This window comes from Drosophila virilis, chromosome 3 (assembly GCF_030788295.1).
Source record: "Drosophila virilis strain 15010-1051.87 chromosome 3, Dvir_AGI_RSII-ME, whole genome shotgun sequence".
NCBI classification, from domain to species: domain Eukaryota; kingdom Metazoa; phylum Arthropoda; class Insecta; order Diptera; family Drosophilidae; genus Drosophila; species Drosophila virilis.
In genome coordinates, this window is record NC_091545.1 from 6,562,504 (window position 1) to 6,589,921 (window position 27,418).

The 27,418-nt window shown below is 43.6% G+C and overlaps 3 protein-coding genes across 5 annotated transcripts; 1 reads left to right on the plus strand and 2 right to left on the minus strand.

The window, feature by feature from the left end:
- Positions 1-261: 261 nt before the first annotated feature.
- GAPcenA (GTPase activating protein and centrosome-associated) lies at positions 262-6,387 on the plus strand. The gene is made up of 9 exons (XM_002046558.4): positions 262-1,066; positions 1,453-1,785; positions 1,842-2,025; positions 2,437-2,624; positions 2,696-3,783; positions 3,862-4,050; positions 4,166-4,885; positions 4,947-5,405; positions 5,887-6,387. The coding sequence occupies exons 1-9, from the start codon at positions 742-744 to the stop codon at positions 6,061-6,063; spliced, it is 3,663 nt and encodes a 1,220-aa protein (XP_002046594.1). The 5' UTR covers positions 262-741; the 3' UTR covers positions 6,064-6,387.
- Positions 6,388-6,868: 481 nt separating this feature from the next.
- Culd (CUB and LDLa domain) lies at positions 6,869-11,498 on the minus strand. 2 transcript variants are annotated; one of them, XM_002046559.4, is made up of 6 exons: positions 11,217-11,498; positions 10,712-11,036; positions 10,244-10,648; positions 8,850-9,218; positions 8,088-8,792; positions 6,869-8,001 (listed from the first exon to the last, which is right to left on the minus strand). In XM_002046559.4, exons 1-6 carry the CDS (start codon positions 11,412-11,414, stop codon positions 7,220-7,222), a joined length of 2,784 nt encoding a protein of 927 aa, XP_002046595.2. In that variant the 5' UTR covers positions 11,415-11,498; the 3' UTR covers positions 6,869-7,219. The 2 variants fall into 2 exon arrangements, with proteins under 2 accessions (XP_002046595.2, XP_015030900.1); XM_015175414.3 differs by having other exon boundaries at positions 7,663-8,015; positions 11,217-11,497.
- A 161-nt stretch (positions 11,499-11,659) lies between these two features.
- Positions 11,660-15,903, minus strand: Idh (isocitrate dehydrogenase [NADP] cytoplasmic). 2 transcript variants are annotated; one of them, XM_015175413.3, is made up of 2 exons: positions 15,746-15,903; positions 11,660-13,192 (listed from the first exon to the last, which is right to left on the minus strand). In XM_015175413.3, exon 2 carries the CDS (start codon positions 13,190-13,192, stop codon positions 11,930-11,932), a length of 1,263 nt encoding a protein of 420 aa, XP_015030899.1. In that variant the 5' UTR covers positions 15,746-15,903; the 3' UTR covers positions 11,660-11,929. The 2 variants fall into 2 exon arrangements, with proteins under 2 accessions (XP_015030899.1, XP_002046596.1); XM_002046560.3 differs by lacking the exon at positions 15,746-15,903 and adding an exon at positions 13,759-14,206.
- Between the last annotated feature and the right edge of the window lie 11,515 nt (positions 15,904-27,418).

Genomic DNA, 27,418 nt, shown 5'->3' on the forward strand with positions numbered 1-27,418 from the left:
AGGCAAGTTGATGTGGAATGTATGCCAGGCACAGGATATAAAAAGTTGCAGCTGTTGCCACAAGTCAGTCTCTGATTTTAATTAAGTCGCTCTTTGAATAAAGTTCAGTTCACACGGCAGAGCATTTTTTGTTAAAGAAACGTAATCCTTTGTATTAGGAAATAACGTCCTGTCAACCTAGTGGCAGGTCTGCATGTTGTACAACAGACGTACTTTTTTTGTGTCAGCTGCCAACACTGAAAAGTGCGCAACGTTAACCAACACGCTAAAAATATGTAAACAAAAATCTATACATAGTACGCAAAGAAGGCAAACTATTGACCCCAAATACGACATTAGCGCCACCCTACCGTATAGAGTATAGTTTTTGTGTCAAGCAAACAACACACACATACGACACACACACACTCACACATACACATACAGTCACACAATTATGCAGCGCAATTGACGCCCCCCAACAAACCCCAACAGTAACGTACCGATTCGTCATCGATTTAAGGCACAAGCCAAACAATGGAGTGTAGGTGCATTGAAAATTAAAGAACTCTGAATTGAAATTGAATAAAAATAGAAATACGTTTGTTTAACCGCAAGAAAATGCGCATTTCGTAAGCAACTTGTCGAATAAACAATCGCCAGAAAATCGTGGCTGCGTACAGCTCGAAACTAAAACAACCTTGAAGCAAACGCACGCACACACGAACACACACACACACACACACGGTGGAGCCCTGCAAAATGGATGACAATTTGAGCACCAAATCCTCGGAATCCTCGATTACAACCAGCGGCGAATACGAGATTGTCAACGATAGCAATGTGACAACACCCTTGGAGCAGTTGGAGCCGCCGCCGCCGACGACAGCAGCAGCAACCGCTGCGACAGTTGTCGCAAAGGTAAACGAATCGCTGAGCACGTTATCCTTGTCGCCCGGCGGCGATGCTAGCTGCGGCGATCGTTCGCCCACACTGGACATGGCGCACAATCGCAATCTCAGCGACATTCAGCACGAAATGACGGACGCATTGCGTGACCTGCAGCTGGAACGCAACGCACTGGCCGGTGAGTAACACACACAGACACACACACGCACACACACACCCGTAAACAACTGAATAGTGCGAGTGCAAGAGAAAAAAATAAGGAGAAAAAGCCAGAAAACCCCGCGTCGTCAGTTGTTTACCAGAAGCCAACTGTGCACATACAACGTCGCTGCTACGTTCCCAATTTGGGCGCACGCGCCTTTTAAAAGCCCTTTCAGTAAGCCCAGTGCGCAATCTTATCTGGGCAAGCTGCATAAATTGAATACCAATCGCTGTCATGGCAACAAATAACAAACAGAAAATGTTACACAAAAGCAACGATTCAAACCGAAAGCATAATATAAAAGATCAATACGATATTTAACCATAGAGCACTTTGTCATAATTGCCAATTAACATTTGCAGCTGTCGCCGATAAGACGCGTCACCAACAGCAACAGCCCCAGCAGCAGCAGCAGCAGCAGCAGCGATCACAACAACAACAACAGCAAAAATCATTGACTTTGCCACTCGCTGGTCGCAAAACACAAACAGCCGCCGCTGGCGATTCGGAGATGCGTTTCAAATGCAGCTTGTTCTCGCCCAAAGCCTGTGATGAATCCGAGGATGCCTCCAATTCGGAGCACAATCGCGTGGGTCAGTCGGTGTTCTATGACTGCATCGATGCCAGTCCGGCGTGCATTGAGGAGAAACAGGATGCCATGAAGCCGGAGAAATGCGATACCACCGATGAGGAAGGTTAGTTGCACATCAGATTGTAACTCTGCCAGCTCTAAGCTTTATCTAAACATCAGTTTCAGAGATCGATCAGGGCTGTACCATATTCGCTGGTGTTACCTATTTGGGCGCTGCCAATATCAATGCGCCCAAGTCCGAGACGGATGTTTTTCGCATCATGAGCGAACTTAACAGCGGCTCCAAATCGGTGGGCCTCAAGATTACCGTCAGTATACCCAACTGTTCCGATGGTCTGGTCGTGTAAGTAATGTAAATTCTTGTAGCGCTTTCTTTATATGTTGAGCAACTTTTAGGAACGTGCTGTTGGACACATTTGTGTGATAAGTTAATTTGTGTGACAAAGAAAACAAAGAACTTGACAATTTTAACGTTATTTTAACAACATTTATCTACTCTGTTAAACAGTTGTTAGCAGCGTGCTGTTACTTGCATTAACATATGTGAAAAAAGTTTCAGTGGCGTGCTGTTACTCAAATGTTATACTCTAATAAGCTAAGCTGTAGAATAACTTTCCTGAAGACGGTTTAGGAGCCAGCCAACCAAATTAGTTAATTTCTTTCGTTTCTAAGTCTTTAAAATCAGCTGAAGACAGGCTTTTATACTTGATATTATTTGTTATTTATTATAGCTTTTATTTGTTGTTACTTTCAGTCTGCACGATGCGGAGAGCAACACGATTATAGCCACCTATGAAATATCGAGCATTATATTGTATTATCGCGGGCCCGTGGATACCGCTGAGAATGGCTGCTTTGCCTTCACGTGGCTGCACGGTGATGCTTTGTTCCAATGCCATGTATTCCGTTGCCATATACCCGAGGCGGTGAATCAAGTGAGCGGTAGGTTGGCCAGGATGAACAGTTACGAATATGATTCACATTTGTGTACATATATATATATACCTTTGCAGCCTGCTTTCAGAAGGCCTTTCAGACCTATGCGCCCAGCATGAGCTGCAGCCTGACCTCGGCCGTGGACATGGTCAACTCGGTGACATCGGATGTTAGTGGCAATCCCTTAAATACGGCTGGCTATGAGTTTATTGTCTCGCTAGAGATACGCGAGAAGGTGGCCAAGAACTCGTATGCGCCTGTGCCGCGTGATCGCGGCTGTTTCAAGCTGCGCGCCAATACGGACAAGGAGGTGTCCATTACCGTCAAGCAGACGGCCTCGAATGTGCTGCAGCCGCTGTACATTGAGCGGTGCTTTGGCGTGCTTGTCGCGCCCGGCAAGCTTGTCGTGCAGAAGGATATGCATCTAATTGATATGCTGAACATGGGCTATGTGCCGGCACAGGGCGCGGGCATTGAGCCGGATACGGTGGGCGCTTGTCTCAATGCCTATGCCATACGCGCCGAATGGAAGGCCCAGGAGAAAGCCTTCGAACAACTCAATCTGGAAACGTCCAAAACCAATCTCACTGTAGCCGTAGACATTGTAATGCGCGGCATACAGGAGCCGGTGCGCTTTGTCATTGAGACACCGGTAACTATTCAGTCGGCCAGCGACATGCGCATCATGGATCACTTTATGTCCAAACGACCGATGACGTTGCGCTTCTATTTGCATCTCAAACGCACCGATGAGCTTAACTGGAAGGTGAACAGCATTGATCCATCCGAGGAGATCATCGAGCCGCCGAGCGGCCAGCAGGGCTCCGCATCGCTGCTAAAGATGGGCATGAACAATTTATCGCGCATTGTGCGCAGCTCGTCCATAGCCTCCATTGAGGATGATTGCCCCACAGACTATAGCAGCGATGGTGATGAGCCGCTGCTCAGCGGCACCGGTGAAGTGTCCAAGGATTGTTCACAGGACACACTCGACGAATGGGATCCCATTTTACGTGAATGGGACAGCGAGAAACGACCCAAAAACTTGGCGCCCTTGGTGCGTCTGGGCGTACCGGAGGCACTGCGCGAAAAGATCTGGCAGAAGCTGGCCAACGTGGAGGGCAAGGTGGAAATGAATGACATGTACAAGATTCTTATCACCAAAGTGAGTAACAGACGCTGTGCGGTTTATTGCAAAGGCGCTGACTCTCGCTTTATATTTATGTGTGTGCGTATATTTTAGGAAACCAAATGCGAGACAGTCATACAACGGGACATACATCGCACCTTTCCGGCGCACAAGTGTTTCAAGGAGAGCGGCGGCTCCGGTCAGGATGCCCTCTTCAAGGTATCCAAGGCGTATGCCGTCCATGACAGCGAGGTGGGCTACTGCCAGGGCCTCAGTTTCATAGCAGCCAGCCTGCTGCTGCATGTGAGTAAGAGATTTTTAATATCCTCACAGAGAGGGTCTATCTGTCCAACATAGTATTTAAGTTTTCTCTTCCATTGTATTGCAAATGTTTATAAAATGATGTAAATTGTTTAAGATGCCCGAGGAGGATGCCTTCTGCGTGCTGGTCGCTCTTATGTACGACTATGGACTGCGTGATCTCTACAAGGCCGGCTTTGAGGTGCTCTATTTGCGACTCTATCAGCTGGAGCGCCTAATCAAGGATCAGCTGCCCAAGCTGCATGAACATTTCACAGCCTGCGGCATTGAGACGCACATGTACGCCTCCCAGTGGTTCCTAACGCTCTATACGGCGCGTTTTCCGCTCTGTTTTGTATTCCATGTGCTGGACGTATTTCTGCTGGACGGTTTGCCTGTACTCTTTCAGGTGGCGGTGACATTGCTGTCAATCTGCGAATCAGATCTGCGTCAGCTGGATTTCGAAGGCATACTCAAGTATTTCCGGGTCACGTTGCCCAAGAAGTGTCGCAGCTCGAGTCAGGCGCGCAAGGTCATGAAGCAAGCATGCGAGCGCAAGATCAAAAAGTTAAAGCAGTACGAAGAGGAGTTTTTGCTAAAGAAACAGCACAAGGAGCGTCTGGAGAAGGAGGCGCAAATCTACGAGAATCGTTTCGGCGAGGAGCGCCGCAAGCTGCAGTCAGAGATTGAGGCACTGACCCAACAGCTGGCTGGCGCCAACGAGCGTGCGGTGGACAAGGAGAAGAAGCACACCGGCATTATACAGGAATACAAGCAGATCATACAGCGACAAGAGCAGGATATGAATACGCTCAACGAGACGTTGGGCAAGGTTATGGTGCGTGTGTGTGTGTGGCCAAGGGGCTTGGAACTCGACTGACTTCTACCTTTTCTTGCAGCACACGGTTTCCAAATGCTCGCATTGCTTGCAGCAAATCGATGTGGGCAATGACAATGCCAAGCAACAGCTGGCGCCAGGCTGCAGCTCAGAACGTCACCCACATCCGCTGCGCAATGCGAATGAGCCGCCGCTGGGTCCATTGGATCCACTAAATGTCGCTGCACAGCGCATACGCGAACTGGAACTGGAGCTGGCACAGGCCAAGCTGGCGCAGGTGGAGGCCGAATGCAAGAATCAGGACTTAAATCATCAGCTGAACAACACACTCAGCGAACTGCAAACCAATCGCAACAGCTGGCAGCCCTGGCTCTCCAAGACATTCAACTCGCTGCAGGAGAAGGTGAGCACGCGCAGCGGCAACGCTCAGCGCGCCGATCAACCCGGAGCCACATTCCAGTCGTATACGGGCCAGGCGGCGACCACAGTCAGTGAGGCCAGTTCGCCGAGCGCCCATCAGGTAACCTGACCTAACATCAGACACACCACCCAGTGAAGCCCACATGACAAGCGCTCGAGCGTCAAATCAGTTTTAAGTTCCACTTTTTGCATTGTTTACCATTATATCATTATTATCTTTTAAGTTGTTGGAGTATTAGATTGGTTTACCCCATCAGTTGGAAAGGCTTTAAAATTTGGGTTCTTGTATCGAATACCTGCAACCTTGTTACTCTCCTGCTTTGCCATCGACCCTGCTCCAATTGTTTATCATCGCATTATTTATATGCCCCCACATGAAGAATTTATATGCATACCCATATATATATATATATATCTATATATATATATATGTGTGTATATTTAGTTGATTTATCTACACATTGACCTTAACTTTGCTGCTTTGTTGATTTGATTGATTTATGAACATTTGTTGCTGCTGCAAATAAAACATACACCCCAATATATAAGTGAAACATTTGCTCTAATCCCTCTCTGTTTAGGAGTACAAAGCCTTTGCATTTGCTTCGGTTGGTGGCTCCCCGAAATTGCCGACTAAATTTCAGGCCACCAAATTGCGCAACAGCATCGACAGTTTGCGCAATATTGTTGGGCCGCTGGAGACGGGCAAAACGCTGCTCGCCGAGAATCTCAAACAGCAGCTGCAATCGCAACCATAGACATCGTCTCACTCAATATATCTAGATAGATGTAGGCGGCGCCTGGCTAGCAGGCAGTCCTAAACCCTTGATATTATCGTATTCGTCTATATATATATATATATATACTTTATATATATATGTTTACTAATTGTAGTATTAACACACACACACATATATATATATGTATGTAATTTTGCGCATTCCTTGGTTTCTCTTTGGAAGAATTGTTTTCTTTTTGCACGTTAAACGCACCCAAGCTTGTCCAACTGTAAGTTGCGTACAGTTTGACATGCACTGCTGCAAACACATACGCTAAAACCTTTAATAATATATATAACTATATATATATCATATAAAATACCATATAAATTATCAAAGAACTGTGTCATTTTTTTATTTAGCTGGGTTCGGGCATATTTTTATATGCATATGTATAAAATTGATGGATTGCTGAGCTAAGAAATTACAATTTTTTAGTGTACTTACCTTTTGTAATGCAAATGAGCGCTTCCACGGGATTTTCGCCAATTCCATCCGAAATTGTGGAAAATTGGCGGAATTAGTTAACCATCCACTGGTCTGAAAAAAAAAATGAAGTTTGTAGGTTTTACTTGCGAATTTGTATGTTCTATCCGAACTTAATAAATACATGTTTCATTTTTAGAGTTCCACCCGAAACAGTGGAAAATTAGCGGAAAGTGTATGCAACTTGTTTCTTTCGGTTTTAAAATCACTTTAAGCGATCTCTACGAAAATTAATTGGAGACATGTTTCATACTTTTCGCAATATCCACAAGCCTTGAATTCAAAATGCGGTTCAAAGTTTGTCTAAACGAAAGTTTATTTTTGGGCTTCAAGCTTTCCGAACATGTGTGGAAAACATTGATACCAATTGTTGTTACTTAGTTTGATGGGCTTAAAACTTATTTTCAACTATCTAAGTAAAATGTAACTCGATACGTGGAGTTCAAGGGCATAAAGGATAGATAAAAGTAATCCACGCGTGGAAAATGAATATCTATAATTAGAAGCACAAGCTTGGACCACGCAAGGTTAAGATATGCCAGCTAGTAGTTATTTATATAAGTTTAGTTTTAAGACCAGTTCCTGAACAGCATCGCACCAGGCATAATACTATTGTTCCATAATACTAACCATATATAATCAATTCGCTCTATATAAAAAACAAACGCTGCAATGTGTTACCTTCCGCATGCTCATTGCCATCCCGTTGCATGCTCGCATAGATAAGCAGATCCGCGGAGGAACTGCGCTGCCGGAGGCGTCTTCTTGGGCCGCTGCCGGCACGCGAGGCGCTGCTGCTGAAGGAGCGACTGCGCACGCGACGTCGCGCCACGGCGCCAAAGCAGGACACCTGCTGCTCCGCCTCGCTGTCGCTGGGCGGCTCCAGCGTCAGGTCCGACTGCAGGCGCGCACGCTTTCCGACACTGTAGCTGGAGGGATCGCGGGACAGTTCGGAGCCAAAGTTGCTGCTGCTGCGCTCGTGCGGCATATTGGTGCCGTAGCTGAGAAAGTCCGGATATGGCAGCTGCAGCTCGGGCGCGCAGAACGCCTCCGGCGAGGAGAAAGTGTGACGCAGACGCTGCACGCGACAGCGCTGGCCATGCGGCGTCTGCTGCACCAGCAGCCAGGAACGCTTCAGATACGTATGCTCGGTGCAGTTGCTGGTCAGGCTCTGGTTATTAGGCGGCGTCAAGTTGCCGCTTTCGCTGTCGGCTGTGCTGGTGGGCAGCCCTAGAGTGAGTGATATATTGAGTGAATCGTCTCGAAAGGCGTCGGTGCAGTCGTCCGCCGCGCTGTTGGGCGTGCTTGCCGCTCCAGCGGCTGTGGATAGTTCACGCCCAGCGGGTAGCGATGGCGTGCCCGCTGCATGCCCCACGGATTGCTGCGCGCCTGTGCGAGTGCCGATCGGCGTGCCAGACGTGCCTGCAGCGTCTGCAAGTGAGATTCTGTAGGATAAATTAGCAGATGCCTGGGGCAGGGGGACGACTGGCAAAGCGGGCTATAACCAAATCTCTTACCACAAATGGCCGTGGCCAGCAGCATGCGCTGGGCCAGCTGCTGCTGCTGTGGCGTCTGTGCCGCGTCCTGTGCGGCGTCTGTGGCACGCGTCATGGCCGCCGCCGAGGTACTGGGCTGTTCTTGATCCCGCTCTCGATCCAGGCTGCAGCTGCGATGCACTGGCACCATTGATTGCACGGTGCAATTGCTGGGCGCCCGGCTGCAGGCACGATCTCGGCCACGCTGGCGTCGACGCTGGCGACGCGGCTCGCGCAGCTCCTGCTGCATGCCCACCTTGATGACCTCCTCGTAGTCGGGCGGCGCCTCGTAGCTGGGCGGCTCGTCTGGCGTGCGTTCCTCGTCCTGGCGATCCAACAGCTCGCTAATTGTCTGCAAATGGCTTTGCAGCTCACGCTGATGTCGCGCCCGCACGCCCATGCGATAAAGTATGACCATCCAGCCGGACAGAACGCCAAAGATGCCCAAGGTGCTGACTATGAATATACCGGTGGCTGTCTTCAAATCCGGATACTGATCGATCTTGGGAAAGTAATAGTTGGGCTTGTGGGAATACCAGCGCCGGTCGTGATGCAAATGCGCCCAATCCTCCTCACAGGTATCCGGCTCATCGCTGCCATCTCCGCAATGATCGAAGCCGTCGCAGTGCAGCCGTATCGAGATGCAGTGATTATTGCCGCACAGAAACTCCGAGCCGATATAGCAATCTGCAGAGAGATTCAGGCATAAGCGAAAGTAGTCGACAGCCTCTAAGCCTCACTCACTCAAGTAGTTGAAGACGCTGTAGACAATGGCCAGTTTGGAGGACATGCCGAAGACGCCGCGCAGTCGTATATAGTAGCCCGTCAAGATGGGCGCAATGTGGTTCTCCTTGCTGAGTCCATTATTTGGCCACATTACATTCTCAATTTCCGTAGCATCAGAGGTGGTGCCCTGCCTGATGATCAGCTCCGAGCGCGCCGCCATGCCGTAAAAGTCATCCACACGCAACGATATGTGGGTTTTCATCATCATGTAATTGTTGCCCGGCTTTATAATCCAGATACAGTCAAAGAGTCGCACATCTGTCGCATTCTCGATCATGTTCATCATAGTTATGGCACCACCAGGTCCCGTAACCATGCCACCGCAGTCTATTTAGTTCGATTCAGGGTTTTGAAATTAATTTAAATAAAGGTTTTTTGATCTTCCATATTTGGAAGGAATTTCGAAGGCTCCCAGCTTAGTCCAATGGTCTTCCTAGTTGAAGTTCTAGGACTGCCAACATACGATCATCCAAACCCATCAGCTTTGGGCTTATACTTCATTTTTAATATTTTATATGGATAAGGTCCTAAGGTCCTAGGGTCTTAAGGTCCTAAGGTGCTAACGTCCTAAGGTCCTAAGGTCCCAAGGTCCTAAGGTCCTAAGGTCCTAAGGTCCTAGCTAGTTGAATGGCCTTTCATGCTTAACGTAAATGGTCCAAATGTCTACCAAACATACAAGCCTAACTTCTTTAGGCACCAGCAACCAACTATTTTGGTTGGTAAAGATTTCCAACACAGGCTTTCGGAATCCAAATTAGAGAGCACCCAACCAGTCTAAACCAATCGACCAAGACTTACTTAAGACCTTCAGACTCTAATGCTCTTAGACATGTTAAATAGCCTGTGGATTGCTTGAGGTGGTCATTGTTAATCTTATCCTAAGACCTCAGGGTCATAATGCTTATTAAATTATATTTAATGTTGTTATATATGATATATGTAACTATTACACAAAGTACACGTTGTAAAGGCCTTCGGATTCTAACGGAATGGAAAAAAACAACCTCAAGTATTTCGCTAGCCTGGTCTTCTTAGAAAATGTTCCCCTGATCAAATGGTATTCGGATCTCTAACGAAAATCTTTCATTATTTATACCCATGTTGTTCTCAGAGAGCTCGTACCTCTTACGACATGCCCTAAGCCCACTTACCCCGACAATATCGATCCGATTACCAAACTAGACTATGCCAAACAGTCGTCCAGTTGCACTTAAGCGCCTGCCTTGACATTGAAATTTATATAAGAACCACCTGACGGCCCCCTGCCCGAGCCCGTGCTCAAATCAATATGACGACAATTGCAGACCCTCAAGTGCCCCCCAGCCCCAGCCCCAGCTCCGGCCATTGCTTACCCGTATAGGGCACCAGTCGCTCGTCCTTTAGCTGCTTGGAGGAGACAAAGCTCACCTCGGCGCGAAAGCCCACACCCGATGCGGAATTGCCACGGAACTGGAGCAGCAAAGATTTGCCGCTGCTCACGGTGATGGGCGGACGAAAGTGTTCGCCCGTATAGGAGTCCAGCATCTGGCCATTGGAGTCAAAGATCTCCAGCGTGGAGGCTAGACCCAGCTGAAAGTCGGTAAAGTCCAGACGCACCTGACAATTGTCCGCCTCGCAGGTGAGTATGTGCTCAATGCCATAATCCCGCGGATAGGCCATGGGGAAATAGGGCGTCGATATGACCTGCGGCAGATACTTGACATTGCCATTGCCCACGATGGACTGCTTGGGCGAGCCGCTAACAATCCTCACGTTGCCTTCAAAATGGATTTAACTATTTGAGAAAAACAAATCCCTGCTAGAAATCAGCGTAAGCTTACGCTCGGAGAAATATTGCAGCGAGAAGACGTGCGCATTTGTGGCCCTGTAGAAGAACTTGAGCTGCAGAGTCCGGGTCTTGCTGCGGAAGACCTTGCCATCGCCACAGAACTCCTGACCCGAAATGGTGGTATCATAGGGCGGCTCCGAGAACTGTATGTGCTCGCAGGGACACATATTGGTGTTCGTATTGCTGCAGCTTCTCGAGAAGTTGGCATGCGTAAAGGTCACACGGATAACGCACTCGGCACAGGTGACCAGCTCCAAATTGCATTGGTACCACACATCGACCGCAGCCAGATCGTTTCTGAGGCTCAGAGGCGAGCTCTGTGCGAAAGAGTAATATGGATGTAGGATATAATCATGGTCGGGCGTTAATCCGAAACAGAATTCCACTTTATCTTTCTATTCAAAGGTAAAACCCCTTGAGGAAGACTCAGCTCCAGAGCCTAAGTAGAAAACCAGTTTCGGCAACCGATTCGCAAGGCAGGAAGCTGGAAGACTCACTCGATAGGCCGTGGTGCTGACATTGCGCGCATGCAGCTCGCCGCGTTCGCCCAGCTCCAGAAAGTGCCGCCTGCCGTTCCAGTGATTGCATATGTCCAGATCCCGATAGCTATTCGCGGGATATGCGGCGCCGGGCCAACTACTAAGTGCCAGCACATAGGCCAGGCAATAGCCATAGCCGACGGCTTTGGCCAACATTGCGCGCTGCTCCTGAGCTGTCGGTTTACTAATGTTCTCGTCTATTTTGGAACGGATGCGTTGGGCACGAGCGTCGCGGCAAGACTAGTCAGCTGCAGCTGGCCGACAAATCCAATAAGCTGAGCAGCTCAAGAAGCCGCACAAGTGGCCCACATAAGAGGCGACGACTATAACAGACCCTTTTTGTGGGCGAGCGGGTGGCCGGGTTAAAGACCTCACTTAGAGTCGAATATGGGCAAACCGAATTTGGCGGTATAAAAAATATTTATTTAAAACAATTTTTTTTCCGTTTCACATAGTTTTGGGGGCGGGTGGAAGTAAGGCGGGAAGCACATTTACGCAAGCTTTGATGGGGTCTCGCAGAGACAAAGAACATGGAAACGACATGCACAGTGTTGAGTATAAAAACGAGCCAAAGATTGAGAACACATTCACATATACTATGTACAGGCAAATATGACAATGAGGACATGAATGAGTGTTGTTTTTTCTATCTTGTTGTGTTTGTTTTGGACTTAAATATGCGATGCCTGGGGCTGTTTGGAGCTCTTGGCAATGGCGGCCTGCAGATTCTTGGCCAAGGTGTCCATGAACTCAAAGGTCTCCTGGTAGTCCTTGCGTTCAACGGCATTGATGCTGCCCTTGATGCATATGGCCAGATCCTTGGTCATGGCGCCGCCCTCGATGGTATCAATGCACACCTGTTCGAGCGTCTCGGCGAACTGCTTCAGCGGCTCGTTGTTGTCCAGCTTGGCGCGATGCAACAGACCGCGCGTCCAGGCAAAGATCGAGGCAATCGGATTGGTCGATGTCTCCTTACCCTGCTGATAGAAACGGAAATGACGCGTCACGGTGCCATGGGCAGCCTCTGCCTCCACGGTCTTGCCATCGGGGCACAACAGCACCGAGGTCATCAGACCCAGCGAGCCGTAGCCCTGGGCAACGGAATCGGACTGAACATCGCCATCGTAGTTCTTGCAGGCCCAGACAAAGCCGCCCTCGGATTTCATGCAGTAGGCGACCATGTCGTCGATCAGTCTGTGCTCGTACCAAATGCCGGCGGCCTCGTATTGCTTCTTGTAGTCCTTGTTGTACAGCTCCTCGAAGATGTCCTTGAAGCGACCGTCGTACTTCTTCAGAATTGTGTTCTTGGTGCTCATGTACAGCGGCATCTTGCGATCCAGCGCATACTTAAAGGAGGCGTGGGCAAAGTCCACAATCGACTCATCCGTATTGTACATGCCCAACGCAATGCCGGGACCCTTGAAGTCGTTGATAACCTCATTGATGATGCGGCCATCGGTGCCCTTCCAGGTGAGCGTCAGCTGGCCCGGTCCGGGCACCACATAGTCGACAGCCTTATACTGATCGGCATGGGCGTGACGGCCGATGACAATGGGTTTCTGCCAGCCCGAGACCAAACGGGGCACATTCTTGCAGATGATTGCCTCACGGAAGACGGTGCCGCCGAGAATGTTGCGAATGGTGCCGTTCGGCGATTTCCACATCTTCTTCAGCTTGAACTCCTCGACGCGCTTCTCATCGGGCGTAATCGTGGCACACTTGATGCCCACATTGTACTTCTTGATGGCCTCGGCACAATCGATGGTCACCTTGTCGTCGGTCTTGTCGCGATGCTCGATGCCCAGATCGTATGTGTGCAGCTCAATGTCCAGGAATGGCAAGATGAGCTTATCCTTGATGGACTGCCAGATGATGCGGGTCATCTCATCGCCCAGCACATCGACAACGGGTCCGGCGCGTATCTTTTGTGCCATCTGTGCAGAAGAGCAAATCACAGATGATGTCTGAGAGTTAAACATTGTTAACAATTTATGATATATGAATTTGACAAAGCGCGGTCGCTCAAATGTGGATATCACCTCTGTAATCGAACTGTCCATTATGATTTTTATAAATTATTCACTTTGTCCCACAATATGACAGTAAATTTCAATATGTTGTGTTAACTTTTTAATAAAAAAAACATAAGAGTAGCAAAGCCAGAGTGAACTTTGATCGGATTGTGAGAGGCATGAGTGAAAGCATTGGCGGAATATTCCGACTGCGCGATGTCTTGTTTCCAGTGTTAGAAAAGTCCAAGGCGGGGAAGAGAATTCTTTTGTATATGGTTTATAATCAAAATAAATCAAATTCAAATAAATAATTAATAATAAAAAAAAACGGTGTATTTAATAAATAATTTTCCAATATTGTTTTCTAACACTGCCTTACGGATATTATCGGATATGCATGCAGTACAGCTGTTATCCAAAATCAATTTACTTCATCAAAACCAATATACTCTAGTTCCCTTTAGGGAACAGTGTATCAGAAAACCTACCGCTGCGGAAACGCCGAAATTTGCTTTGAGAGCGCTGCACAGAATCAGTTTCTGTGGCCCGCGGGCCATGTTGAGAGTGCGGCGTAGGGCGAACATGGCACAACTTTCCGTTTTAATAAAAGAATATTAATCTCACACAATATATAATTTATATGTTTATTATTATTTTTAAGGGATAAGCGCACAACAAAATACACGTATTCTCGACGCTGAGCCAGACGCACCGCAACTGATAACTGTAAACGACGAGCACCGTTAGGCGGCTGCTAATAATCTTAAATGCACCAATTACAAATCCGTTGCGCAATCGCTGTTATCACAATTTTATACAACACAGTTGATTTTTTTTTAAGATAAGATTACATGTGTTCTAGTGTTTTATTTTTTCTCTCTCAACAAGCTGCAACTGGCTTACTTTTAATTTTCATTTTACTATTTGCACGAAATAAAAACACAAAGTGTGACCAACTAATCGTTATTGCATTTGCCGGCCGTGTTGCGAGCGAATGTCAATTAACTATGTACGCTCTCTCTCTCTCTCTCTCGTGCTCTCACAACTGATTTGCGTGTGCTAAAAGTTTTCCATCAGACACGCTGAGAGTGCTTTTTATGACAAGTTCATGGCCACACTTATCAAACTGGATGTTGATAGCCTCGGCGATCTTTATCGATAACGATAGTTGACACTCTGACATTCAACAGTGTTGTATAAGGTCGCAATAAAATGCGATGCTTTGAATTCGGCGCCAATGCGTCTGTTTTCTATTAGCGTTTCTTATCAGCTAATTGAAATAAATTGTCTCATCGAATTATTGCACAACATTTCTGTGCAATTTGTAGCATCTGGCCAGCTTATATAAAATGCAACAATGTGCTAATCGATAAAGGGAATTTCTTTATTTTTAGACTATCCAACTGTTTGCTGTATTAGTTTTGAATGCAAATTAGCAAACACATTCGACACAGCCTAATAAGCTTCGGACGTTAATTACTTGAATACTGGGCAGAGCAGCTCCTTTGCATGCCAAATGGCGTGATTTTGTCTACTGAAAAATCACGCCATATCCACGACTCAACAAGACACGCCTACAAAGTAGAAAAAATCAAATTGGTTGTTGACGCTTTCACCAAATATTTTTACAGCAGCCAAGCTTTGAATAAAACTTAATGTAGCCTAAAACACTATCAGCTGAAAATAGCGGACCCTACGCCTCGACTGATAAGATTTGGCATTGGTAATAATTGTATTAGGTACGTGCAAAAGTCGACTATTACAATACTATGCGAGCCCCTTGAGAATTACTCGAACAATCTGTGTGACTTGCGCAAAAATGACTATGCACATATGCTAAAGGCGGGTTTTAAACTTTGAACGATAGAAGAGTGAAAAAAGTTACGCACAGGTGGGCCACCAATTGGCGACGTGTAAGTTATTCTCTATTCGATTCTCTACTCGGCATCGCTCTTCTTCATATTCTTCTCTGTATAGCCGGCCGCCGACAAACCGGCTGCTCTATAGAAAGCCAACAAAATAAACAAGCAGATAAAAGTGCATAAAAAATAAATGAATATGTATGTGTGCCAGCGTACATACATATGCATGCATACATGCATATGCGTGTATTGAAATATGCACACAAATGCGAACATGTGTTAAACACATTGTGTGATTGTATTTGTGCGCTGGGGAAAGTTCAAGTCAAAGCGAACAGAAAGAGTGTGTAAGGCTAAGAGAGGAAGGCAGAGGTTAATCAAAGAATAAATAAACGCAACTTATTCATTAAAACGCACCTTTCTACATTAATGCCTGCTTTACATTTGCAATTTTAGATTGATTCACACACACTCACACACACACACACATAGGAACTTTGGCAATTATTGCAAGTCAGCGTTAAATATGTGCTTATTAGATAAATGACAAGGCGAAACATTTGAGTTGCAACTGTTAGACATCATTTATATAATAATTCTACGGTCGACTCACCTTATAGAAATTAAAACTCAATTGCCGGTTGTGTAAAAAACGAACACTGGATTTCTTATTTGTAGACGGCAAAATGGCGAACCACTCCCAATCAGACGCAACGTAGAACTGATTGGAAACGAAAACAATGGAGGCAAGAAGTGGTCTGACTGTGCGCGCGCGTGTATAAAGATAAGCCGCTAGATAAATACAAGTTTGGCGACCAGCTGTTCACAGCTTTAACAGCATGACAACAGCTTTGCGCGCTGAGCTTGTCGCTTAAAGCTATTCACGCTGCGTTTCGTAGCAGGCAGCAAATGTTTGTGCGGATCTCAGCCGTTAGGATTTCGAAATTGTATTCAATTTGAATTATTGTGAATTTCAGTTAAAGCTTTTGTTTGTATTCGGAGTTTCTTGGAGGAAAGATATTATTAAAACTGTAATTTAAGACAAATTCGAACTGTTTTTTTGCTCTCAACTAAATAAGAAAAAACAGACAATTTTCTCCGAAAAAGTTCTTTGATTATTTCTTACAACTTTTTATTGATTGATTTAACATGAAAATTAAATTTTCTTTAATGCAAATGTGAAATATGGCTTAAAAGTGAAATGTCCCGCTATAAAATTTTCATGGAGTATATAAAAAATGTATGGGCAAATAAAAATTATTACTCTGCAGTGTTTTTTATTGCAATTTTAATGTGCGAAAGTGAAGTTTCTTGTGTTAAGTACAAAATATGCTTAAGGCGTATAAAAAAAAAAAGAAAAGAAAAACAAGATGCCATTAAGAGCACAGGCGACTCTTGTCCATTCAATATGTGATTTATGCTAAGTAATTCTAATAAATTCTGTTACGGGCCAAAGTAACGTATTAAAAATAAATGCATTTATGCTAATGCATTAGCAGATGTTACATAATCTAATTATAACAGGCTTCAATCGAGCCACAAACTGCATTAAATAACAATTTGTGTTCAACAAAAAAAAAAAAAAATACAATAAAATTAAATAAGAAATTCAAGTTATTGTACTTTATGTTAAATGCGCGCGTGCCGGCGAAACTATTTCATTTAATTTCCTTCACGTTTTTTTTTTTGTACTTTTTTCTTGTTTAGCCCAGGTGACAATTTGACAAGCGTGAACCGCTTGGAGCAGGCGGCGTTCCCGGCCCCTGCTGCTGCCGCCGCCCCTCTATTGGCCAAGTCAATGAACGTGAAATGGTTAACAGCAGTTGGCTATAAGTGCCTGGCCGTAAAAAGTGCGTGCCTTGTTTCTACAAGCATTTGGCTTGTTAATTTGATTGTTATGTAAAAAAGAAAAAAGAAACAAAGTTAACACCCAACGAAATGAAAAACAGAAGCAATTGTGGGCCAAAACTAAACTAATTTCAATTTCAGTTCAGCGACAGTCGAAAGAAAAGTAAAAGCCGCCGCCGCAGCAGCAGTTGCCAAAAAAATATTGGCTAAAAATAGTTTCGGTTGGGCATTTTGAAAGTGAGCGCCAAATGGCTGAAGAAGCTGCCCAAACTGAAGCCGAAAACAATTTGCATAAATAACCAAAAGACGCAGGTAAAAAAAAAAAACAAATACAAACTCTTTGCTCGTAAATTGTGCCTCAGCTTTGTTGCTGTTGTTGTTTTTCTTGATTTTTCCATATTATTTTGGAATATATTTTTTGGGTTTTTGTGTTTTTTTTTCTCGGTTTGTTTGCCTGCCACACACGGCGACTTTGACTTTGACTTTTCACTTGTTACACATACGCCCCGTGGTGCGCTGCGAATTTTTGACTAATGAATTATTTTGGGCCGCACGTTTTCCAAATGGGTTTTTTTTTTGCTGCTGCTGCTGCTGCGGCTGCTGCACGCCTGCAATAATAAATTACTTCCTGGGCCGCATTCCCCAGCAGCAGCAGCAGCAGCAGCGACAGCAGCCGTTACAATTCTGAAGACGTGCTGCAGCTAAGCAACAAAAATATTACTATTAATTATATTGAATGGAGAAAGTCAATTTCGTCAAAGTGCCGGCGTCTGTGGCTTTTGTGCGCCATTTCTAAAGACGCAGCTGTCAGTCAGTCTGTCATTCACTCAGTCAGTCAGTCAGTCAGTCAGTCAGTCTGGCAGTCAGTCAGTCGGCCGTTTAGCCAGTTTCCATTTCAACTGCTTTCAATGGCTCGCTTGGCCGCAGCTTATCTTTGTGGAGCGTCGCATTCTTTTGAGGCGACTTTTGAAGATTTGCCTCGGCGTCTGCTTCTCCGGTTACACTTGATATTTTAATCGTATTGCCGATCATGTGGCATGTGTGGCATATATTTATTTATTTTTCTTCTTTTTTTTTATTTTTCATTTCACCAAATCTGTCCAAATGCAAATGTCGTGCGTCAGCTTGAGAATGATACGTTTAGTTGTATACCCTGTAGGAAATCGTGTGAAAGGGTTGTTCAAATTTCTGAATTTCAAAAATCAAATGTATTTCTGATTATACGCTTTTATAATTGCCTTATTAGCTGCGATTTGGTGGCCCTTTTCTTCATTTGATCAGTTTTCGGGATTGGCTTTCTCGTATTAATGCATTTTAGGCGCTTTCGTAAAAAGATAATTGATCTTTTTTTCACCAAAGCTGAGATGATGAGAATCTTCATTTATCTATATTTACTAATATTGTTATTTACTAAACTATAATGTATTAACAAATTCTTATAGCACAGGTATTAGTATTTAAAAGAATGAAAAAAAAAGATTAGTGTTGAAAAATCGTATAAAATAAAGATGCAACAGCGATTGGTATTGCATTTTTCGCATTAGTGTTGGTAAGTGTGCAAAAGTGCGTTATTAAATACAGCCATCTTTTTGGTGTACCTGAAACGTATATTTATATGCGAATTTCCCAAGCATTAGTTTTAAAAGTGTTATGAAAAACTGCTAAAATACTCAAGGACTCAAATTTTTGCTGTGCATAAAACGTGTATTTCCTCTATATTTCCAAGTATTAGTGGTGGGAAGTATGAAAAAGTGTTCAGCATATTCTTTGATGCATATTCAACGCATATTTTGGTGTTATAAGATATAGTTAATTTTGATGAGCGCTTGTTAAACTGTCTATTTAGTTTCAAACCCTCGCCTATAGGGTATCTATTGGTCAACTAAAGCAGCCTTATCGTATGTGGGCTTTAAGTTATTTATTAAGCGCTTGTCTCGATTAACAACAACAGGGCACAGACACAAAGTTGATTTTGATTATGTTTACAGTTATGTCGTCTTTAAAGTTTATGCAAATTTATGTTAAGCTCAACGCGACAAATGTTGTCTCTGTCTCAGTGTGTGCTTGTGTGCGTATGCCCCTTTATGCTTTGGGATGTGGGTTAGGTGGGTTAGGGCTACCGATTCACCCATTTGATTGCTCTTTAATTTGTTTATTTGTTCGCATTGTGCGACTATTTAACTGTTGTCAGGTCCAGCTGAAGAGCGGCACACGAGCAGTGAAAGGCGTTGCCAATAAACATGTGCCGGCCAAGGAAACCTTGCCAATAACTTGCAGCCAATGGCTTTCCAAAAACACAAAAATCGCCATGCAAAAACGAAAGCCAAGCCAAGACTCACAGACAACAGCAGTAGCAGCAGCAGCAGCGGCAACATTTGCGTTCGTTTTTACTAATGAAGTGCAGCAGCCGTCGCCCATAATTGTTGCCAACTGACTTGGTTGCATACCAAATGTCTACTGGGTCAATGTATCGTTGTTGGCCCCAGTCCCCAATGCACGCATCCCAGCTGGAGCCAGCCAGCCAGCCAGCCAGCCCGCAAGCTAACCAGCTCGCGCTCTCATGTGAAAACAAGTAAGAATGTTGCTATCGGGCATAACCGACTAAGCACTACTCGTTCGCAGTTCAATAATAGCTTGATATATGATATATGATGGATCGATCTTTAGAGGAGTTTTGTGGTAGCATTAATGCGAAAATTGTTTAATCTAGCTGCAAAACTGTTGAAGTTTTTGCAATACTAGATTAAGCTATTACAATTTTTTCCAACAGTTGGCAACCCTGAAACCAATATTCTCTTTTAACATTTCTGAAAAGCTGGCAATTTTCTTCGATTTCGCTGGCTTTCCTCAACTGAAAGCATTCCTAACCCTTTACCCTTTACCTTTGTACTGAATATTCTAATGCGACACAGATCAAGGCGGGCACTGCACAAAAACCAATATACCCTTTTCAACATGGTGGGCGGGTATAATCATTAATGCGCTTGCAGGCAGCCAAATTGCTTTGTGGCGGCTTTCACATATTGCGGTGGAACTTTTGGACAACAGGTAGCCTGGCCTCTATTGTTTTGTCATCTAAATATGGCCAATAGCCAAATATTAATTCCAGCTTCCATCTGTTTATATGCAAATTTCGCATTTGACGTTCTATCTGAAAGTAATTCGAGTGCAGCGCATGCGGAAATGTTGAAAGCCAATGGCCATGGATATTGTTAATAGAATTGAATACTCCTTGTGCCTCGCCTGCGGCAGGACACAAGGCTGCTGAGTGACGGGCAACAAGCGCCCAGTTGATTACGGCAGCCGAGAAACGGCGGACACAGCAAGGCAGAGTTTTACATTAGAATTAGGTGCGCATTGCGTTGGGCGTATTTCTTGCTTATATTATGTATATTAGTTGCCTTGTATCAGTCTAGGGAGTGCTTCAATTTTTGACTAGAGATTAACTGTGAATCTCTGTTTAGTAAAGAAAGCAAATATATAACTGAAGACATCAAAGTTTTCTTTAAATCTAATTTTTGTATATGCGACTATTTGGTTTGATTGGAAAACCGTTTGACGGATTGATTAATTGATTGGAAAAACCCTTTCATTTGTGTGTTGTATGCATGCAAGCATACATGTGTGTTTGCCAAGCGCATGCATGCATGCATGTATACATGTGTGTTTGCCAAGCGCATCCAATACTTTATAAATGTTGCCCTACTATGCGATTCTCACTAACTTACCTACTTCTCGAAGGATTTTTTTCAGTAGTTATATCTGTATATAATGGCTTACATGTACGCATGTGTGCATATATGCACCCGTGCATGTGAACATGTATGCATGTGTGCATGTCAGCATGTATGTATGCATGCATTCATGCTTGTGAGTATGTATTCATATATGTATGCATGTATGTATGTATGTATGCATAAATGGATGTATGTACATAAGCATTTATGTATTGATGTATGTGTGTATTTGTATGTTTGTTTATGTGTATATGTTTATAAATGAGTGTTTGCAAATAAGTATGTAAACATGTGTGGACATGCATATGTAATATGTGCAAATGTGTGTATGCTCGCTGTAACTAAATGTAGGCCAATTAGATTTTGTTCAAGTAGAAACATATGTTTAGTTGTAATCGAAAACTGGCACAGTATGTAAGCTCAGCATCTGTGTCAGTTCAAGGCATTCGCATCAGACCTAATCAAAAACCAAGATATCTTTCGTGTTTTGCATTTTATGTTCGCCGATATCAAACAGCCAATAGGCCAAGTTGTAAATGAATTGGAAATTGGCAATCAAAATGCCATGTTTTCATGTTTCCCATGCAATCATCATTTCTCAAATTGTTTGACGTTGCCTTGAAATTAAAACGACACTCGAGTGTCTGGGACTGTTTGCTATTGGCATTTGTTTTAGTTTTTCTTTTTTTCTTAAAAGTTTATTTGGCACAATTGGAAATTTAAATGGCAGTCATGCGGCTTTCAATATCCTCTATTTGCAGCTATAGCTGAACATTAAGATGCACAATAAAATTTGATGGCTTCCGAGGCACAGCGAGTGAAATCTGCCAAAGCTGTGTGGTCAGAACTGTTCCACTTCCAACGCGGTTGGAGATTACAATTCAAGAGAGGGAGACAGAGGGGAGAAGAGAGTCTGACACGCATAAATTGATTTGTTTCGTAACCGAAATTAGGTAATGCCGTAAAGCATTTAAGAGCTGAGATCTTCTCGACGACTTCCGACGACGAAGACGACGCATCCAATGCCCCGAGGCACTTTCAATGTAATTTTCTACAATCTTTACAGAGCCACACGTGAAAGTTCATAAACGAAAGCAAAAATGTAAAGACACAGCAGCTACATGAACTTAAATGTGTGCTCAGTGTGTGTGTGCCTGTGTGTGTGTGTGTGTTGTATATTTCATTGTCATTAAACAAAATGAAGCAGAACCGCGTCAGGCTATGAAAGGCTTTTTTTTTTAATATGAGTAGATGAGCGCGTCGGCTGTGTGTGAATGGAGGGCGGCAGGGCGCGGCAGCGACGGAGGGCTGAAGGCCCCGCTCAGAGTGAATGTACGACGACGACGATGATCATTAAATGCCAAAAAATGCCAACAGTTAGAGAGTCCGAGCCAAAGTCAGAGCCAAATTATGGCAAAGGCAAAACTAAAACTGTAATGTTTCGAATGTTTCATTTGGTTTCACTATCATTTCTGTACATGTGTGCATGCGTGAATGTGTGTGTGCGTGTGTGTGTGTGTGTGTGTGCATTAAAAGTGAAAACATGTAAAAAGTCATTCATAGAAATGTTAAGACCCCGCACAGCAGCAGCAGCAGCAACAGCGGCAGACGCTACAAATATGGCATACAAATTGCGTATACGTAATTTTAATTGATCGCTTAAGCATTTCGCTTATTTCGCCTTTGCCTAATTTACATAAGCTAATCACAGACCAACTCAATAGTTGGCTTATGCTAATTTGGTGAGCATCATTTAGAAGGATTATGAACGCAGTTTGTGCATGCTTATAATATATATTTATATATTTTTCTTTTTGTTGTCAAAATTGGTAAAAGTTATGCCAAGAAAGTTATGGAAATTTATCTGTCAGCTGTTACCTAACTTGATTATGATCTTATTTTAACAAATTTTAAGGCATTTTATTGTTGCGCTAAGAGAACGTCTATTTAGCCCTATTCGAAACTTTAGCTAACCTGCAATTTATTCTATAGATATGATTTCTTAAGGCATTGGTATTTATAACACTTTTATGTATATGCTTCCGATTGTGTTTCAATACACTTGAGTAGCGCCTATAATTTGGCCATGAAATATGATACGCTTAGAAGGAGACGTTTTTCATATAGTATTTATATTCTAGATCAGCATCGACAGCCGATTTGATATAGCTCTCTGCCCGTTCATCTATCTATAAATTCGTCTGTCCGTCATTCTGTGTCTGTGTCTATCTGAGCTAGTCTGTCAGATTGAAATCGTCTAGAAACTTTGCATAGATTCCTCTTTCTGTTGCAGTCAGTACATATGATGGAGCCGGTCGTATGGGACCACTAAGACATATAGCTGACATAGGGTCAACCAGAAGAGTCAATATGGGAAAGCTTAGTTTATCAAGATATCTTAGCCAAAATATTCATTTATAAGTTTTACTTTGGTCTCTACATGAAAAATCCAATCAGAATCGGACCACTATATCATATTATTTTAGAAAGAATCGGTTGAAAACTAGGTTCTTATATGTGGAAAATAGTCTACCAAAATATTTTCATTCATTTTCAACTCGTCTTTTGCGAGCTTTACTATTCCCACGAGGGAAATATCTTCAAGAGTATGATTACCCAAAAAAAAGTTTTGTGGAAACGTTTTTCGCAATTTTCCGCACTTGCAAATGGAATTTCCTAAAACCCCATCTTATCGTGCAGCTTTATGATTTGGGTTCCGGGTTCAAGCACAGTTTGCAGCCTTTACAAATTGCCTCTACAAATAGCAGAAAAATATAGAATAAAATAGAGTTTAATTATACTGACAAACTAATTATTTCTTCAAGCAGTGACAATAGAGTCAAGTGAATAAAGTTTTCAATTTTTTTATTTCTTAAAGCAACAATTTGAGCACACTTCAATTAGCTGGCAGTACTTTAATAAGGCACTTCCCATGGCTCATTTCTTTTGCGCCTCTCAAAACTTCAAATTTACCACCTGCTTTAAACACCATTTATCATTATCATTTGAGTTCGCAGACTTTCAGACTGTTGTTGTTGATGCTGTGCAAAAAAAAAAAAACACACACACAAAAAAAAGACCAGAAAAAATATGCTCATTAGACGGCAAATACAATTTTGTCAATTTAAACGGGTCTTTCGGCTGGCAGCTCTTTTGGATCAGGCAAGTGAAAGTGCCGAAAAACACATTCAATTTCGTGTAAATTTGCTATCAATTAACAAAGCGCATCAAAATATTGTGCGAGACGAACAACCGCAGAAGATTAATTGCCGTACAGGCAGCACTCGCAGTCGGCGATCGTTAGCACATCATTACGAGCACTGTCCCCGCTGCCGGACGGACGGACGCCAGGCGGAGACCTAGCTCGCTTGGCGAAGCCGGTCCAGTCTGGCCCGGGGGCCAACGAAGAGCAGCCAAAAAAGGCGAGAAACATTTAAACAACCAAAAGTTATCATTAATTTGTATTCATTTTTATTTCTTTCGTATTCATCATTTTACGATTCGAGTGTTTTCTAGCGTTGCACTCTCTCATTTAATCGGAAAATACCCAATTAAAATAAAATATAGCTAAGCAAATGGTGTTAAATACTCAATTCAACATTTTATGACATGTTCCTGCTGCGTTGGGCTTGAACGTTGTTGCGCTTAGTTGGCAACTTAATCAATGGGAACAGTGTTGGTTAAGTATTAGCTGAGCTATTTTGGCAATGAAATGAATCAAATAGTGTTGGTAAACTAAAGACGTATTCCAGAATCGTTGAGCTGAAAGTGGACTGCGCTTAATTGGCAACTTATTCAATGAGAACCATTTCGGTTTTCTAGTGTTGGTTAACTAAGCGCATATTGTCCAATCTTTCGATTTGAAGTGAAAGTGTTGGTTAACTTATGTCATATTCCCGCAGAAGTGGGCTTGAAGTTGACTGCGCTTATTTTGCAAAATAATTAATATGAAAAGTGTTGGTTAACTGAAGACATATTTAGCATATGCTATGCCTGCTGGACTAGGCTTAAAGTAAGCTGAGCCTAATTTAATCAACAAAAATAGTATTGGGAAACTTAAAAAAATACTGTCCCTCAATGAAAATTAAGGCTAGAAAACGAACAACTTTGACTAGCAGAAAATTACAAATGACTATAAAAAAATAAATGAAAAACTTATATATAAATAGGCTACAATAGTCTATATTAATGTTTAAAAAATGTAATATGTTCAGAATAGTTCTATATAAACATAGTACCATTAATTAAAGCTGCATCTGGGCCATTGTGAGTGTGGCCTAATGCGGCATACTTTCAGGCTTCTTTTGGCATATATTCCTTGAACTTATTAAAGGGCATCTCTTAGTTTGGCGCACGCTCACTTGCATTCCTCGGAACTTCTACCGCAAAAATGTGTTGAAAGCAAAAATCGGCAATGTTGCCAGACAGCGTAAAAAAGCGTCGCGTTTGCTGCCGGAGCTGATGCCGCGACTGCGGCTGCTCTTCATTGACCTCGTGCACGATGAGCTTTCAAAAATGAAAAACGAAACCCCAGCGAACCCAACAATGGGGCAAGGTAGAAGCCAGGCTTGCGAGTAAGTCACACAGGCCGACTGTCTGTCTGACTGTCTGACTGGCTGGCTGCCTGGCTGTGTGGCCTATGGGATTTGGAGTTGGTTTGCCGGCAGAGTACAGCACAACAGATCTGAATCTCATGCTGCGTAAGCGGCGATGAAAGTGCTTGGCCTGTGTAGCACTGGGATGGATGGCTGTGCCATCATTTCTCCTTGGGTCTGCATGATAGTCAAATGATGTTGGCATTTACTTTGCCTTTTTGCCAAATGTGTCCGCAATGCGCATAATAAAAACGAAAAGCGTGTAAAACACAAAAGCACAACAAAAATCAATTGGAAATTTTACTTTCGACGACACACAAAACAAAAAAAAACCCACAAAAATAAGAATACTCTTGGTGGAAACTGTTCGACTAGCATATACCCTGTAAACAGATGTGCATGGGAATTACATCCAAAAATATTTCAGTTGAAGAGAAGAACAAATGAAATAATATATTTATATTTATGGGTTTGGCTGTTAATGGAGTTGTCTGCTCTTGTGAAGACTCATTATGTATCGACTGCAATATACCTCTTGTGAAATATTTTGATATAAACGTGGTATGAAAACAAGAAATAGTTGAGAGGCGGAAGATTCGACGAGGCGACCGCGACTGTGTCTGTACCAAAATCGAACTTGTAATACTCACATTTGTCGACTATTTGCGTGCTGTCATTAAACTATAATTAAATTTCTTTTCTTTTGATTTTCACCCTGCAACTTAAAAGTCATCCTCCATCTAGGCACACACACACACACACACAGGCACACTCAACCACATCCATGCCGTGAAGGGTTTACCAAACTTCACGCCTGTCACGGCTCATGGAATTTTTTATTTCTTTCAGCTTTGTTTTTATGTTGAGCGTCAGCAGCTGAAATTTGATTTTTTGGCCAAAGAGAATCATCTGATTTTTTGCACATACCAGAACAGAGGGAAATCCTAACAATATAAGTTTAAAGTAGCTAAAATAAATACATTTACAGTCCATCAAAGTACGACAAACATTTCAACTTGAATATGCCCATGAATCACATCAAGAAAGCTTTCTAGTCTTCATACTTTCAACAACTTACAATCTAGGCAGAGCTTTAAAATGTATGATTACAAAATTTGGTCTAATATTTTAAAAGGTTAAATAAAGAAGCGTTGCCTCGGCTTAATATCTTTAAGCCTTTACACCTAGGCAGAGCTTCAAGCACTTTATTAAAGCTCCCGAGCTCAACTAATTTTTATAAGGTTTAACATTTTTGTCTAGTTAAATTCTAAAATCGAAAGCTTTCTTTTTATCTTAAAGGAATTTATGTCAAACTAAGGGTTAATTGGAATATTAAGAAGAAGAAAAAAACTAAAAGTGCGCCGCCAAGTTATTTGGAATTGTGGAACTTGTGGCAAGTGAAATGCGTGGGCATTTTGGCAGCTGCTACATTTGGGAGGCAAGCTCTAATGAATTTATGAGCTGTCGCTGCGGCAAGGCCTAGCTTTGAGCAGCAGCCGCCCGTAGGCAATTGGCCATGGCAATGAAGATGGGGCGACCCACCCAGCGACTGGGCAGACGGCAGTCGCCAGTCGGCATCTGCCTTGGCCATATGAAGACTACAGCTGGAAACGTTGGCCAACGTTTGAATGCCTCTTTGTGTTGTGCGCGCTGCGGTTCGGGTTTGTTGTTTGTTGTTTTTGTTTTTGGGTTCGGCTTGGGGTTCGGTTCTGGTGCATGTCAGGCGACTTTCAGGCCAACTGCTACTTACGACTGCCAACTGGCCATAATATGTAATTTCAATGATTTGCATACAAAACACTTTTCACCAAACCAAACACAACAGCAACAGCAACAGCAACAAAGCAGAAGCTGCAGCTGGAGCTGAAGCTGGAGCTGGAGCTGGCCACAGCGGCAGCAGGCATAGAATTGGCATGGACAAACAAACACGTTAAATACTTCCGCGTTCGTTGCATTCTATATGCTCGCCGGGCGGGGTGGATTGTGGCTGCCCGTTACTGTTTCCCCCGTCTGCGCAACGTTCACAGTTTTGTCTCGTTTTCATAAGCTCGAAATATTCATATTTGTCACGAAGCCGTGAACGCTGCACGAAGATTTCCTGGCCAA